Below are 17,655 nucleotides of genomic sequence, written 5' to 3' on the forward strand. Positions count from 1 at the left end.
GGGGAGTGACTTGAAAGAAATTCTGAGATTTGCAGATTAATCAATCTGAACCTGCATCTCCTTTCTGACTGATTAAAGATTTATTAGCCATCTTAGGTTTCTTCAACACATTCACATCAGTTCACTGACCCTTTGATCTTTTGCTCTTAAATTCTATGTCTGATGCCACTCCTCTCACTGACACAAGAAGAAGGAGCAAGACTCCGAAAGCTTGTGTTTTCAAATAAACCTGTTGGACTATAACTTGGTGTTGTGTGATTTTTGATTTTGCCCAGATTAGAAAACCAGAATACAACTGTTCTTGTTCCTCTAAGAGTCGGTCTTTACATCCCTGTTTTATTCTCAGTTCTCAGGTGTGTCACTTATTTCCTCCCTGTTAATTCCATGGTCCTCAAAGAGTTAGTGGTAGAAAGGTCAGCGTTTTTTCAACCTGTAATTTCCCTGTTTCTATAATTGCCAGTGATTTCCTCCTGTTATGTCCCTGTACCTGAATACAGTCAATGTTTTTCCCTCTGTTCATTCCCTTTTCCTTTAAATGTCAGTGATGTTTCTGCTGGTTAATTTCTCATTCCTGAACAAACAGTGTTGTTCTACCTGTTAATTCCAAAGTTTTGGACACACTGATTTTTCCCTGATCCTGAATAGTCTAGTTCAGTGGGATTGGGTGCAGTCAGGGACAGGAACCTTTCTGCTGCACTTCGGAGCGCACGGATCAGTTTGATTGTGACACCGGAAGTGAGGTTCCAGGTAAGAAGTTGGTTCAGAAGGGGATGTTTCTCTATCCAATACAGTCTACACTCTCCGTCTCCCTGCATGGCTCTCCCGAAGGAGGCAGGAGCCCCTCACTCCCTTCTTCCCGACTTTGCCCCAGTGGTTAGCCCCGTCCTGAACTCGGGACTGACTGCCTTCACTGTCAGCCTCACACATCCAACCCCAAGCCCAGCCCCTGCCCCAGCAGTTGTCACCCAGGCCTCGGACTGACTTGGTAGGTAACCTTTGTGCCCGGGGTTTATCCCGACTCCGGCCGTTACATCATCAACGTCTAGGGGATCACCGTTTAAGCAAAAGGTTAACCGGATCGATGATAATGGGAACTGCAGATGCTGGAGGATCCAAGATAATAAAATGTGAGGCTGGATGAACACAGCAGGCCAAGCAGCATCTCAGGAGCACAAAAGCTGACGTCCTGGGCCTAGACCCTCCATCAGAGAGGGGGATGGGGTGAGGGTTCTGGGATAAATAGGGAGAGAGGGGGAGGCGGACCAAAGATGGAGAGAAAAGAAGATAGGTGGAGTGGAGAGTAGAGGTGGGGAGGGGATAGGTCAGTCCAGGAAAGACGGACAGGTCAATGAGGCGGGATGAGGTTAGTAGGTAGGAAATGGAGGTCTGGCATGAGGTGGGAGGAAGGGATGGGTGAGAGGAAGAACAGGTTAGGGAGGCAGAGACAGGTTGGACTGGTTTTGGGATGCAGTGGGGGGAGGGGACTTCAGTCGCGAACCACTTCAACTCCCCCTCCCATTCCTCAGACGACATGTCCATCATGGGCCTCCTGCAGTGCCACAATGTTGCCACCCGAAGGTTACAGGAACAGCAACTCATATTCCACTTGGGAACCCTGCAGCCCAATGGTATCAATGTGGACTTCACAAGCTTCAAAATCTCCTCTTCCCCAACTGCATCCCAAAACCAGCCCAGTTCTTCCCCTCCCTCCACTGCATCACAAAACCAGCCCAGCTCGTCCCCTCCCCCCACTGCATCCCAGAACCAGCACAGCCTGTCTCTACTTCCTTAACCTGTTCTTCCTCTCACCCATCCCTTCCTCCCACCTCAAGCCGCACCTCCATTTCCTACCTACCACCTCATTCTGCCTCCTTGACCTGTCCATCTTTCCTGGACTGACTTATCCCCTCTCTACCTCCTCACCTATACTGTCCTCTCTACCTATCTTGTTTTCTCTCCATCTTCGGTCCACCTCCCCCTCTCTCCCTATTTATTCCAGTTCCCTCTCCCCATCCCCCTCTCTGATGAAGGGTCTCGACCCAAAACATCAGCTTTTGTGCTCCTGAGATGCTGCTTGGCCTGCTGTGTTCATCCAGCTCTAGACTTTGTTATCTTAACCAGACCGAACCGTGTCATTAGTGTGGCTTCAAAAGCAGAAATAGTTTGCAATAAGCAGCTAATCATGTTACTCGGAACTAGCTATGAAATTAGAAAATGTACCCATTTATTCATAAACTTTAGTACTGGGCATCCCTGATAAGCATGACAAAGTTTTTTTTAAGCCTCGCCCCTTTATACTTCATGTGTGTTTCACAGACAGTATTTGTACTGTTATGGAGGATGCGCTTTCAAAACGGCACACTTAATATCAAACAGTGCCATAGAAAGTTATTGGAGCCATCATGCTTTTTTGAGCATTTTAAATGAGCTAACCTAGTTCCATTTTTCTTTGACCAAATCCCTACATATGTTCCCTATATTCTCAAATCTGACGAGTTGTGTTTTTAAATGAAATAGGAGTGCCTTGATAGACAGGCAGTGACAAAAAGGCCCTTTGATGAGTAACTATAATTTGTACTTGGATTTGTCGAACTGTACTGTAATTTATCCCCCTGCATAAGATATGATTTATTTGCCATTGAGGAAGTGCAGCAAAGATTCACTAGGCTAATACTGGAGATAGAAAGACTGTCTTACGAGGAAAGATTGGCTCAATTGAGCTTGTGCTCAGGGGTGTTTTAACAAAATGAGATGGTGTCCAATTGAAAGGTATAAACTTTTAACATAGCTAAACAGGCTACATTTAGGGAGGCTTTTTCCACTTGGAGAATTGAGTGTGTTCATAGTCTCAGGATATAGGGTAGGCATTTAGGACCATGGTGAGCCAGTTTTCACTCAGAGTGATCAACCTGTGGATTTCTGTGGAGAGAGCATCATTGTATGTATTCAAGAAAGAGATTCTTTTGTTTTTAGACTTTAAAAACATAAAAGATACGGAGAGAAAGCAGGAATATGGTATTGAGATGACGGATCAGTCGTAATCATGTTGAAGGGCAAAGTAGGCTTGACAAGTTGAATAGTCCCATTCTTAATTTCTATGTTTGTAAAACACTTCTACACATTTTGGTAATTATCCTTACTTTTTTTTAAACTAAGCTGTTCTGAAATCAGTAATTATGGATGTCAAAACTCATTGGCTCGTTCATATAGCTACTCTGAATCTAAGCAGCATCAGCAACCAGATGAATCATGGAGACACCACTTGACCCTACAGATTGTCATCATTGTCAGATAGTTCCAATTATTGCAAAAGAATTTCTGAGTGGAATTTGACAAGGATAAACCTTCCTAGAACATAGAACAATACAGCGCAGAACAGGCCCTTTGGCCCTCGAAGATGTTAATTTTTCCAGAAACCCATTTTTAATGTGACTGAATAAATCAACTTCTGTTCATATCATTCGCTTAAACAACATAAATGTTAGGCTAAAATTTTATGAATTGTAGTTTTATTAAATTTTATGTTACTCTACTTTGTCACAGCAAGAACACAATGACACGTTGGGCTCGTGCTAACAACATCCATAAAAAGAAGGTCTTGGAAGCCACACCATGGAGCCAGATGAAACAGAATGGTGGTAATGACCTCAGTAAGACGAAAGTGAAAAACGGTCGGGCTAAAAAGCAGCAAGCCAAAGATGGGAGAATTCCAAACAAATTGAAACGGAAGGAAAGTGAATGGTATCACATCAAAGAAGAGTATCAGAGTGAAGATGTTAATGGGTTCATGGATTACCTAAAAGAAACAGGTCAGGTTCTCCACAAAGGAATAGTGGTGGCAGCAGACTCTGAAAAGTTAGAAGTTGATGCGGCACGAGCTCTGAAGAAGGACCAGAGACGGGAGCATAGAAGGTTGAAGAGGCAAATGCAAAAGAAAAATGCCATGGTAATTTTCAAATGTAGTTGAGCCATCTTGACATAGCCTCTGAGTATATAGTATGCAAGTTTCCCAAAATCTTTATTCAGACACAAATTTAAAGAATTATGACAACTCAAAAATAAAGTTTAACCTTACATGTTCAGCTAACCTTTAATCAATGGAAATTCTAATCTAGGGGAGAATAATGTGCCATTTGATTTTAATAACTGTGTTAGGATAAAGAACAAGATTCACAGACTTATGAAGTGATCGCTCTAGGATAAGAATGGTATCTTATCTTATCCTTTAAGAATTTCCTTATAAGTATTGAAAAAAAATGTTTTGGTAGAGCCTCATTAACTTTTCAGAAATTGAACATAATGCAAACTTGCTAATCTGAAAACTTATTTAGGTGCAAAATAGTTGTTGCTTATGGTGAAACATAATGCAAGGTTCACAGCAATCAGTATGTTGTTTTAAGTATGCTTAACAACACACTAGTTTCTCAAACTAAAACAAGAGTGCCTGGCACATACAAACCCATATTGTACCAGTTGGTAGTTTAGAAGAAAAGGATCTGTGGTTGACCTGTAAAGTGTATCTGTGTTACAGTTTGCTTCTGAAGCCTTGACTATTAGAAAAAAATGCTGAAGGCAACAGGAAACTATAATTAAACTAAAATAGTTCATGACTTCTGCGCTTAATGATTTATGTCATTCGCCCTTTTATCATTTGTGCCTGAAACTTCTGCCGCCCGTGATGACATTTTGACTAGACCTCAAACGGCAAATAATTAAAGTCCTACAAAATGTATATTCCAATCAATTCCGATGCCCCGTAAGCAGTTATAGCAGTGCTGAACATGCTAACAATCTGCACTGGCATCCTGTAAATATGCACATTGAGTCAGGATAGTTGTAGATAGAATTATTCAAGTAATGAAGAAAATGGTGAAATAAACTGCATGAAAAATACATAATTCTTCAAATTTTGAGGCAACTTTATTTTCCACAGAAATAGAAAAATGACCATGCCTAAAATGCAGGATACCACCAAGGTTAAAGTAGGTAATGAGAAGATAATTAAATTTAGCAAGTGTGATTTGTTACAACCGACCCCTGGCAGGCTAGCCCCCTGTCTTAATTTGCCATCACCTTGTTTGGTCACAGCAAGGTTAATAAAAATAGATCCCTTTCCTTGTGAATACTTTTCTCCTAGATGTTGTGAAAGGAGCCAATTTAATCAGACTTACTTGTGTTAACAAACAGTGAGTTTATTAATAAACACAAGGCGAATTAGTAACACAACACACGTACAAAGAAATGACGAGTTCAAAGTGATAAAAGCTTAAAAAACAAATAGGGATGAATTTCTGAATTGTTCATTAAGTGTGGGTTGTTAAATGTTGCATCCGTTTCAGTGGAGGTTACTGATAGCATTAGGATTTCCAGTTGAACAGCCAGTTTCACGATCCTTAGTTTCGCAGAATGTTTGAGATTCTGTAGTTTTGATTTCTTTTGACCATAACTGAATGCCATTGTTAATAATAATGAGTTGCTCTATTTCCCTTTGTCTGGCTGTTAACTGGCTGGGATAGAGAAAGTGTGAAACGCTTAGAGGGGCCAAAATTCTTAAAAAGCTCCAATGGATACTTTTTAAGGCAACATGTTGGAAGCCCCACCTTAGAGGGAGCAATGTTGCATCTGATGTTAAAGGAATGAAGCTGGACGAGCAGTAGATGTGTCGGTGGTGAAAACATTTTGGTGATGGTGATTATAACTCAGTAACATTTAAGGCAGTCATGGAAAAGGACAAAGATAGAACAGAAGTAAAAGTTGTGACAGGCCAGTTTTTAGATAAGACAGGATCTCGTGAATGTGAACTGGGTGCATAGGAAAATCTACACCAGAAAAGTGGGAGTCTTTCAAAAAAGGAAATAATGAGGGTGTGAGGATAACATGCTCTTGTTTCAGTGAAGTGTGGGACCAGCATATCCAGACAACCCTGGATTTAAAAGAACGTATAGGATTGGATAAGAGGGGAAAGGGAAGTTTGTGGTAGATTCCAAGTGCTCAAAACTCTGCAAGTCTGAGAGACATATAGAAAGTGCAGGAGGTTGCTTTAAAAAATAAATTCAGAAAGTGAAGTGGGGTATGACAGTACACTGACAGGTTAAAAAGAAACTCCAAAGGCGTTTACAGTGATATTGATGGCAAGAGGATGACAAGGAAAAAGTAAAGTGGCAAACTGCACTGAGCCAGAAGACACAGGTGAGATCTTAAAAGAGTATTTTGTCCTTCACTACAGTGAATACATATAATGTAAATAGAGAAATGAGGGAGGGGTACAGTGATATGCTTGAACAAGTTCCAAGTGAAAGAGAGAGAGAGTATTAACAGTTTTAACTGTTTTAAATTTGGATAAATCTTCCGGGCTGGATAACATGTATTCTGAGCTCCTGTGGGAAGCATAGGAGGAGATTGTGGGGGCTCTGGCATTAATTTTCAAATCATCTCTGGACACAAGGTACTAGAGAACTGAAGGACAGCTAATGAGTTACGTTGTTCGTGGAGTGTAATAGGGTTAAACCAGTAAGTCTAACATCAGTGGCAGGGAACACTTTGGGAAAAAATTCCGAGCATTGAATTAATCTTCGATTGAAGAGACAAGAATTAATCAAGAATAATCAGTATACCGTTGTCAGGGGGAGATAATGTCTGACACATTTCATTAAGTTTTTTTTGAAGAGGTGAGGATAGTCCATATGCGTAAGTCCACATAGACTTTTGTCACACTATCACATGGGCAACTCATCAGCCGATAAAAACCCACTGGCACATTGAATCCAAAATTAGCTGAGTGGCATAGACGAGAGGGTGATGTGCATAAGTTGTTTTTGTGATTAGAAATCTGTGTCCCGTGGCATTCGGCAGGGTTTGGTGCTGGGCCCTTTACCGTTTGTAGCATGTATTAATAATTTAGATACAAATGTAAGAGGTTTGGTCAGTAAGTTTGCAGATGACACACAAATTGCTGATGTGCTAAATAGCACGGATGAAAGCCTTGGACAGCAGGGAAATATTGACAGGCTTGTCACCTGACTTTAAGTCTGTGTTCAACTAACAGACTCAAACTACAACCCAGACTTCTAGGCATTGGCGAATAATATGTGCTCTCATGTGTAACTCTGATACCCGGTAAGTTCAGAACAAAATGAATAATAGTGTATATTTGTTTTTAAATCGATGTAGTTCTAAAAATAAACAATTTATTCAATATTTTCTTGGCGGCAGTACCTGTAATGCACTTAAATTCAAAAGTGATCTTGTGCTTAAATAGATCGGAAACTTCTGCCTTAGATTGAAGAAATTTCTCCTCATTATAACCCTAAGCCTGGTATGAATCATGCAGTGCAGAAGAGGTGCATTCAGACCACCACTGAAAAATCACTCTTAAGTCTACACTAGTCCCATTTTTCCAGCACTTAGCCCATAACCTTGAATGTTATGACATTTCAAAGGCTCATCCAAGTACTTTTTAAATATTGTGAAGTTTCCTGCCTCAACTACCCTCCTAGTATTGCATTCCAGATTCACACAATTCTCTAGGTGAAAAAAATGCCTTTCACATTAAAATTATGTCCCCATGTTATTGATCTCTTAACTGAGGGGAACTGCACCTTTCTATCCACTCTGTCCATGCTGCTCAGAATCTTGTATAGCTCAATCAGGACCCCTCTCAGCCTTCTCTGCTCCAAAGAAAAAAAAACCTGAGCTCATCCAGCGTCTCTTCATAGTTAAACTGCATCATCCCAGGCAACATCCTTGAAAATCTCTTCTGCACCCCCTCCAGTGCAATCACATCCTTCCTACAGTGCAGTGACCAGAACTGTATGTAGTACTCAAACTGTGGCCTGACTAATGTCTTGTACTGCTCCAACATAACCTTCACTACCCTATTAACCAATTCTGTAGAAGACAGGGTGGGGAGAGCTGGTAAGGAGTAAACGATAGGTTGAGATAGAGCCTAAAGAGAGAGAGGAACAGCTGTACAGACAAAGGAGTGAATAATAATCAGCCTGGGAGAATGGATAATTATTAGTGGACAGTTATTAGCTATGCAACCTATCTTCTGCATAAAAACAACCTTTTCCTAGCAATCATCAAGCCTGAGGATGCATCACTGAACCTGAAACACGAATTCTGATTTCTCTCGACGGATGCTGCCAAGCGTGCTGAGCCTTTCCAGCAATTTCTATTTTTGTTTTTGATTTCCAGCATCCGCAGCTCTTGTTTTCTGCTCACAAGGCCTCACTTAAAGACCGGTCCAAGATATCATACCTCCTTACGCAGTAACTGATCCTTAATAATGTAACATCACCTCTTTTACACCCTCCCCTATCCTGCTTGAAGATCCTATGCTCCGGAATGTAGAGTTGCCTCCTGGTTCTCCCTCAACCATGTCCCTGAGTAGGCAACAACATTGCAGTTCACATCTTTTAAATTTGCAGCAATTCACAACCTGAAGGAATGAGACTATATTTATAATTGTTTACTTTCCCTATATGAAAGCCTGATTGACAGTCCTGAGCACATTGTTAAGAGCTGCATATACTGATGAATTCCAAGTCATAAGTTTGATGGGCAATTGATGTGCCAAAGCACATCAAAGCACAATGTCATCAAAATCTCGTGCAGGCTAAGTCCAAGGCATAATTTTGCAAATCATATCCAACTTGGAAATGGCAAAAGTTGGAAAGCAAATTGTGGCAATTCATGAAGTGTACTTTCCTCATGACAAATTGTTGGCTGCTTTGAATATTAATAACTGTGTTCTTACACACCCCATTACTCTTTTCAGCAGCTCTGGCTCAGTGTTTCACAGATGTTCTGTCTTTGCAGCTATAGATAATGTTACTTTGATTGGCATGGATGAAAATAACTCAATCCTCAACACATTTTTAGATAACAAAGTGTGGGGCTGGATAAACACAGCAGGCCAAGCAGCATCTTAGGAGCACAAAAGCTGACGTTTTGGGCCTAGGCTCTTTCTGATGAAAGGTCTAGGCCCGAAACGTCAGCTTTTGTGCTCTTAAGATGCTGCTTGGCCTGGTGTGTTCATCCAGCCCCACACTTTGTTATCTTGGATTCTCCAGTGTCTACAGTTCCCATTATCTCTCCCTCAACACATTTTTGTTTTCTTTTTCTGCCTTAACTGAGCTTAGGCAGGCACACTCACCGTCATTCCCATGTTCTGAAGTTGGTATCTGACGTCATAACTGTCAGGAGAGACAAATCTAACTGAAGTTTCTTTATTGAAAAAGAGCAAAACTGGGTGGAGATCTTTGCAAATTGTGAAATAGAGAATATGTTTCCATGTGTGGAGGAATCCAAAACTAGCAAACATAAATATAACAAAATCACTAATAAATCCTATAAGGAATTCATGAGAAACATCCGCATCATAAAGTAGTCAGAACATGGAACATACTACTGCAGTCATCAGAGCAAAGCATTTACAGGGAAACTTCATAGGTACCTGAGGGAGAAAGGGATAGCAGGATATGTTGATGTAGGCCATTAACAGGCATAAACACAGACAACAATCACTTGGGCTGAATGACTGATTTCTGTAAATTAAACTTATTAACATTTTCTTGTATGCAGCCTTTTATGAGCCTTTTTCTTAAGTAGGTAGCGATTTCATCTCAAAACTACTAGCATGATCATCTTGGGTCAAAATTTAAATTGTCATCACCTTTGAATTTCTATGCGTTTTTAGCTATTTGAGGATATAAAGTTAAGACTTGTACTTTTTTAGTTAATGCAAATGACTGACAGTTGTTGCTTCAATTTATAAACAAATCAACAATTTTGTGTATTAGCTGTCTACTTAACCTTTGTACAGTTTACTTTATATTTTCAAAAAAGTGAACAATGTTGCACACAACCAATGAGGAGCTGCTGCCCAATGCTAGAGCCAATTAACTTAAATCCAAGAGCAGCATCATGGATACTATTAAAATAAATTCCAGAACTTATTGCAGGATATATAGTTTCTTGATTTCACTTGTCCCTAAATTCCGCTATGATGGAATATGGTAGGTGGGGAACCCTGAGCTCATATTAGTATTCTACTTCTTTGGAATATTGAATTCATTATTTGAGATGGGGGCAAATATAGCATTTGTTTATTATCTCTGATTTGCTCTTGGATTGGTGGCTTGCTAGACCATTTCAGATATTGTCAGGTAAGAGATATTGTAATTATGGTTGGTTCGCTTGCCGAGCTGGTTCGTTGTTCAGCAGATGTTCATTACCCTGCTGGGTAATCTTCAGTACAGCCTCCAATGAAGCACTGTTATGTTTTCCGGCCTGTTATTTAACCTCTGGGGTCCATTGAGCTGGGTTACCTCACTTCTGGTTTTCCCTCACAATGAAGTGTATTGATGGCTTTCTTAGTAGAGAACCAGGCTTCTAGGAATTCCTGTGCTTGTGTCTGGTTTGCCTGTCCCAGGATCCTGGTGTTGTCCCAGGCGAATTTCTAATCCATGTGGATAGAGGTGAGTGAGTGTTGGTCGTGTCTTTTTGTTGGCAGTTAATGTTTGTGTACCCTTGTGGCTAATTTTCTTTTTGTTTGTCCAATGTAATGTTTGTTGCAGTTTCTGCAGAGAATCTTGTGTATGACGCTAGCCCTGTCCATAGTGGGCCTTTGGTTCAGGTGAGCAGTTGGTGTAGGCTTGATGTGGGTTTGTGTGCACTCTGATGCCCAGTGGTTGTAGGAGACTTGTGGTTAGTTCAGATGTGTTCTTGATGTAAGGTAGTGTGATGAGAGTCTCGGGGCATTTAGTACCTCCCTGGCGTCGTTCATGTAATAGGCTGTTACCCAGCAGGGTAATGAGACATCTGCGAAACAACGAAGCAGCTCGGTGAACCAGCCAACCAGAACATCCACAACCCAAGCTACAAATCTACTCTAAAACCTTAGATATTGTTATTATTTTAATAAGGTTTATCAATAGGATGTGATGTCAAACTATTTTAATTGTAACAGTAGCAAACGAGTTCCTGCTCAATAAACCAGTTGGAAGTGGGAGGCACTGTGTTGCATAGAACGTTCAATGCTGGGTGGGTAAATGTTTGTACTTGTGTAGTTGAATAACAACATTTTTGTTTTCCTTCTCCCATTGGAAAGATATGTTTCCACTGCAGAAAAACAGGGCATGGAATGGACCAGTGTCCAGAAATGGATAGAGACGAAGAAGGGAATGGAAATGGTATCTGTTACCGATGTGGCTCCACAGAACATGAGATCCAGAAATGTAGAGCAAAGGTTGACCCTGCTTTAGGTAAAAATTAGCATAGAATCTTATAAATGACTTTCTTCTGTAGTAAGTGTAATGTGCCTTGTAAAGAAACAACCCTTTTGAAACAGCTTTAATTATTTCTGGGGACGTAGTGCATTGCTTTAACAGAAGATTCAGGTCTGTCTGTCTGTTTAATCTGGAGAGCTGTTGTTTAGTCAATGGACAGCCTTGTATACCAGCAACAACTGTTTTTTTTATGGCCTGTAGAACAGTTCAGTCACATGCTGAATGAAAGGCTGGTTGGCTAAAGAGATCACGGACTTGTTCTGTAGATATTTCTAATCAGCCTATTCAGAGGTGTTATCTCACAGCTCTGGAACAGGTGGGACTTTAACCAGGCCTCCTAACTGAGTGGTAGGGACACTACCACTGCACCATGAGCCCTCTCAGGCTTTTTCTGTTGGAAGGACAATTGTTTCATGTGGTAGAATCTGTTTCCACTGAGGTACCCTAATGATATGTATTTTATAGTGTGCTTACTGTCCCGTGCCTGCACATGCAGGTAGTGGGTATTAGCCTTTGTGCTAATCAAAGTAATTTAATGTGCCCTTGATTATTTTATGTCATAATCTATATGTACCTCCCCTTGATAATGCGGCAGTGACACAGAGTTAATGTTACTGGACTAGTAATCCAAGGAACCATGTAATTATGCTGGGGACATGGGTTAAAATCCCACTGTAGCAGATGGTAAAATTTGAACATAGTAGAAATCTTGAATAAAAAGCTAACCTAATAGCGATCGTTGTCAGTTCTTATAAAAATCCATGTGTTCACTAATATCCTTTAAGGAAGGAAATCTGCTGTCTTTACCTGTTCTGGCCGACAGATGATTCCAGACGCACAATAATGTGATTGACTCTTAACTGTTTACTAAGAAATTGGGGATGGGCAATAATTGCCAGTCTAGTCAATGATGCTCACATCCCATGAAGAAATTATAAAAAAAGTAGACAGCATGTTAAACTCCTGTGAATTTTTAACTTAAAGTAACAATTTGACATTACTGGAGTTTGAGAAGTAGATGTAAAAAAAACACAAATTGTGATGCTGCAGGCCTAGGTAAGCATGAAAGAGTATCACAATCAAACCAAACCTGTCCACATCCAGAACCACAGCAATGTGATTGACACTTAACCGCCCTCTGAAATGGTCTAGCAAGCAAATCAGTTCAAAGGCAACTATGGATAATAAATGCTAGCCAGCAAGTGATATACAAATCCCACAAGTGAATAAAAGAAAGTCCTAGATCCGTTCTTGACACCACATGGACTGAAGCAGTTCATGAAGATTGCTCACCACCAGCTTCTCAAGGACAATTAAGAACAGGCAGTCAGTGCTGGCCCAGGCAGTGATGTCCATATCCCCAGGAAGAATAAGAAAAAGAGAATGGTTTCTGAATTTGAGACATTCTTGATTGCATATTTACTTGTGGGCTTCAATTCCCAATTGAGCCGTCATGTCAGATACACAATTGAAAGTATTGGAGATTCTTGAGATTCTTCAGAACAGCAGTGACTGTAGTCTCTAAATTTCTGAGAAACAAATTGATAGACAGTGACTCATTCCCAGTAATTAGTAAGTTTGTAGGCTGTAAATTTAGCTCCTCTGTGTAATGAAATGCTGTTGTGGTGCTAAAGGAAGTGCTTTGTTGACAAGAATATTGTAAGAGTAATGTGGACTGAGCTGTTTATTGCTCTGACTCTGGTGTGACTGACTTGTGAATACTTTATCTTGCAAACAAGAAGCAAGTGTGTTCATTGTCTGCATTGAAATGTACAAATGAAAACTAAATTGACTGTAATAATTTCTTTTGTTGTTAATTGATGTGAGGTGAATCCTTTGTAAACTCAATAACTACAAAGCTGATATTCTCTAAATCTAATACTTCAACATTTCTTTCGGTTCCATATGAACACAGCAAAATTTTTTTTCTGTTTTTCTTTTTAGCTTTTGTGCTTATCAAAGCTGAGAGCAAAATACATTTTTTTCAATTTTGTCCTTCAAATGTTGTTTCATGCACTCCTAGAATTTCATAGAATCCCTACAGTATGGAAACAGGCCCTCGGCCCAACAAGTCCACTCCGACCCTCTCAGCATTCCACCCAGACCCAACCACTTCACCCACCTAACCCACATATCCCTAAACTCCAGGCACAATTCAGCTTGGCCAGTCCACGTAGCCTGCACATCTTTGGTAAACGGCTCAGTAATCACCTGGAAACCAATATCCATTTCAAGCCCACCGACTCTCACAGCGACCTAGAATACATCTCCTCCCATCCCCTATTCCCAATTCCTTCACCTCCGCCGCATCTGCTCCAGGATGAGGCATTCCATCCAACTTACCCCCCAAAAGTGGTTGAAAACGCCCTTGACCTCGTCTCCCGCATTTCCCGCAACTCATCCTTCACACCTGCTCCCGGCAATAATAACCAACACAGAATCCCCCTCGTCCTCACGTACCAACCTACCAACCTCCAAATCCAACGCATCATCCTCCGACACTTCCACCATCTGCAATCTGACCCCACCCTTATCTGCCTTCCGGAGGGACCACTCTCTCTCTCTGACTCCCTCGTCCGCTCCACACTCCCCACCAGCCCCACCACCAGTCCCGGCACTTCTCCCTGCAGCCGCAGTAAGTGCTACACCTGCCCCCACACCTCCCCCCTCAACCCCATCCCAGACCCCAAAGAGACTTCCCACACCAAGCAGATGTTCACCTGCCCATCTGCTAATGTGGTATACTGTATCTGCTGTTCCCGATGTGGCCTCCTCTACATTGGGGAAACTAAGCGGAGGTTTGGGGACCACTTTGTGGAACACCTACGCTTGGTTTGCATTAAACAACTGCACCTCCCAGACGCGAACCATTTCAACTCCCCTCCCACTCGCCAGACGATATGTCCACCGAGGGCCTCCTGCAGTGCTATAACGAAGTTACCCGAAGTTTGCAGGAACAGCCCCCATATTTTGCTTGAGAGCCCTGCAGCCCAATGGTATCAATGTGGACTTCACAAGCTTCAAAATCTCCCCTCCCCCGACCACATCTCAAAACCAGCCCAGCTTGTCCCTGCCTCCCTAACCTGTCCTTTCTCTCGCCTGTCCCCTCCTCCCACCTCAAACCCCACCCCCATCTCCTACCTACTTGCCTCATCCCACCCCCTTGACCTGTCCGTCCTCCCTGGACTGACCTATCTCCCCCTAACTCCAACGCCCACAGTCACCTTTACTGTTTCCACCCCCCCGCCTCCTTCACCTGTCTGTCTCCTCTCCACTTATCTTCTCCTTTATCCATCTTCTAGCCGCCTCCCCCTTTCTCCCAATTTATTTCAGAATCCCCTTCCCCTCCCCCTCCCCGATTTCTGAAGAAGTGTCTAGACCCGAAAAGTCAGCTTTCCGGCTCCTCTGATGCTGCTTGGCCTGCTGTGTTCGTCCACCTCTACACCTTGTTTTCTCAGATGCTCTAGCACCTGCAATTTCTATTATCTCTGCACATCTTTGGACAGTGGGAGGAAACTAGAGCATTCGTTGGAAACCCACACAGACATGGAGAGAATGTGCAAACTCCACACAGTCATGCGAAGGTGGAATCAAACCTGGGTCCCTGGCACAGTGAGGCAGCAGTGCTATCTACTGTGCCCTCCTCTCTCACTCTTAACTCAGTCATGATATCTAGAAACAAAATAAACTGCTTTTCCCCTAAACTAGCCAGTTTCCTTCAATTCGCACTCTAAGCAGAATATTCCATTCTTCGCCATTGTGACATTTTTCCTTACTCCCAGACAATACGTAGCATCTTTACATAAGAATGAGCTAGTTTGTGGGTAGTGTTGCTGTGTGGGTTCATGATCCATTGGAAATTTATTGAAATTATCATCAATTACAGAGAGAGGTTTCTCTTATATAACTTGGTCATATTCAAGCCCAGTAATGATTGGACAGATTGCTAACTCAGTTAAATATCATGTTCTTTGTTCTCGTGTATTTGTGAAATCATTCCTTAAAGTTTCTGATAAAATTACTTTGCTTCAATTTTACAGGAGAATTTCCATTTGCAAAATGTTTTATCTGTGGTGAAATGGGGCATCTTTCAAGATCCTGCCCGGATAACCCGAAGGGACTATATGCAGATGGTAAGTATGTGGATTTTAAAAGCTAAGCCTTACATTGCACCACATCTGTTGTTCAGCTTCACTTATAAGAATGCAGGGTTGTTGCATGCTTTAGTACGTCGTAAATCCAGGTTAGGACACAGCAACACTTGTAATCTTTCTCCACATGGACCATGTGTTGAGAATGCTGTCCCCATGCTAAAGCGTGCTTCCTGCTCTGTCATGTCAATATTCATCACCTTTTTATTAAGTCTTAATAATTTGTCAAGAGCCACTCATGCTCAAACACAGTGGGCCATGAAGATAGTGGAAGTTTAAAACTGTGAAATCTGACACTGAGCCTTGAGTCCAAATGTGCTTCTCTGGGCAGTTGCTAAGCAAATGCTAGGCATCCCCCACTAAAGGGGCAAAGATTTACTGGATTGGTACTTACATTAATGCTGTAAACGTCATCCTTGGAAATAACAGTGAATTCCAGTTCTGCAGAAGTGTAGTTTCAGAAATATACCAAGTAGAAGATAGAAAATCTGCAAAGAACAATTGATAAAGAAAACAGATCTCAGCATCATAAAGTCAGAATCTATTTAAATTATAAATTCCGTAATTAATTTCTATAAATTTCTGTCTGTTAGAAATGTTTAACTGTAAACTGTTTATGCATATCACATAATTTGTAGTTTTTAAAATGCATTTGCTAGTAGACATTCAGGATAGAATTTTCCCCTTCCTAGTGTGGCATGAGCAATGATTAGAAATTTGGGGAAGTACAGAGAGAATGAAAAAAATCAGAACCTCAGTGGAGAGAAAATGGTTTGCAGTTTTCCCCTTGAGCTTTAAATGATGATTTCAGAGCCTTGCTGGTAACTTAAAGCTGACATATTTACATGCATTTGCATCTTATTAATACTACAACCTTCCCTTATTTGTATGCCACTACCGATGTTCTTCTCCTTCCCCAAGAAACTAGATGGCTTAAACTCCTGACATGCAAGTCAGATTGAGCAGATACCTGGTAGCTGCAGCTTGCTGATTTCTAGGTCCCAGCTACCATTCAACAGTGCCTTTTGTACAATGTCCCTGCATTCAACAAGGATACCATCCTCCTCAACCCTTCATCGACAAGAGTCAGCATTGGCATACCGCTACTCTCGCCACATCATTATGCTGCCTCTTGGTCCAACTCAAGACACCATTTCATGACCTCAACTCTGTACTTTGCATTCTAGAAGACCTCCAATTTCCAATGCATCTTATTGCTTTTAGCTTGTTTTCTTAGCAGTCACCAAACATACTTTCTGTAATTGCTGGTTTATTATCCTTACAACCTTTCTTGAATAAGGCCATAATGCTCATAATTCTTCATTCTTCTCATACCTCCCCTGATTCCAGGGCAATGGCCCCACAATTTCTAGCCTCCTTTCAAAATCGTTGGAAACATTTCATCTAGTCCCAGTGGCTTGTCAACTTTAAGTAGAAACAGTCTGTCCAAGGTTTCTTCCTTGTTAATTTTGAACCTTTTTACTGACAGTTTCTTCTTGTGTCACCATGGCCCAGGGAACATCTCCCTCTTTAGTAAAGACAGATGTTAATTGCTACCTCCTTTTCATCCAGGGAGCTCTTGATTTGTTTGTCCTACTTTTCTATGAGAGGGAGTATACCTGAACTCTACTTGAACCATTTGCTGTTTGAGAGTGACCCATTATTCAATTGCTGATTTTCCTGCCAACCTCTTGTACCAGTGAATCCTGCGCAGTTCTGCTCTTGCCTCATCAAAGTTAGCTCTCCACCAATTGATTTTTCGTACTCCTCACGAACATCCTGAACCATATGATCAATGTTTCCTAAATGTTCCCTTGCCCTTGAACACTTGGCCCACCTCGTTTCCAAGGACAAAGTTCAACAATGTGTCCTTCCTTGTTGGACTGGAAATTCTGCTGTGGGAGGCTCTCTTAAACATGTTGTGAGAATGCTCATCCCTCACTACCTCATGTGCTACCACTATCCCAGTCTACGGTTGGGGAATTAAAGTTCCCCTGGCTGCATCTTACATCCAGGTTTGTTGATGTGGCTTCCTCTGGAGGTCACCTGGAAACAGGACAGACCCTCATTCCAGCATCCCATCCACCAGCATCTCGAGGTCCTGTCTCCAAAGCAAGGACTGAGCTTTCCATTTTGTGCCAGAGTGGTCCAGCAGCACAATGTGAGGGCTAATACCTGTAGTGTTGAGAAGGTGGGTTTTATGGTGCCCATAG

General features: G+C 41.6%; 1 protein-coding gene across 2 annotated transcripts in view; it reads left to right on the forward strand.

The window, feature by feature from the left end:
- The first annotated feature begins 696 nt into the window (after positions 1 to 696).
- The window catches only part of zcchc9 (zinc finger, CCHC domain containing 9), a 43,288-nt gene continuing 26,329 nt past the window's right edge, over positions 697 to 17,655 (forward strand). The window contains exons 1-4 of one of the 2 annotated variants that reach the window (XM_048528356.2): positions 697 to 747; positions 3,544 to 3,946; positions 11,114 to 11,267; positions 15,332 to 15,424. In XM_048528356.2, the coding sequence (XP_048384313.1) occupies positions 3,554 to 3,946; positions 11,114 to 11,267; positions 15,332 to 15,424 (640 nt within the window). In that variant the 5' untranslated portion in view covers positions 697 to 747; positions 3,544 to 3,553. The other variant, XM_048528355.2, reaches the window with a different exon arrangement.

Source organism: Stegostoma tigrinum, chromosome 3 (genome assembly GCF_030684315.1).
Source record: "Stegostoma tigrinum isolate sSteTig4 chromosome 3, sSteTig4.hap1, whole genome shotgun sequence".
Taxonomy (NCBI): domain Eukaryota; kingdom Metazoa; phylum Chordata; class Chondrichthyes; order Orectolobiformes; family Stegostomatidae; genus Stegostoma; species Stegostoma tigrinum.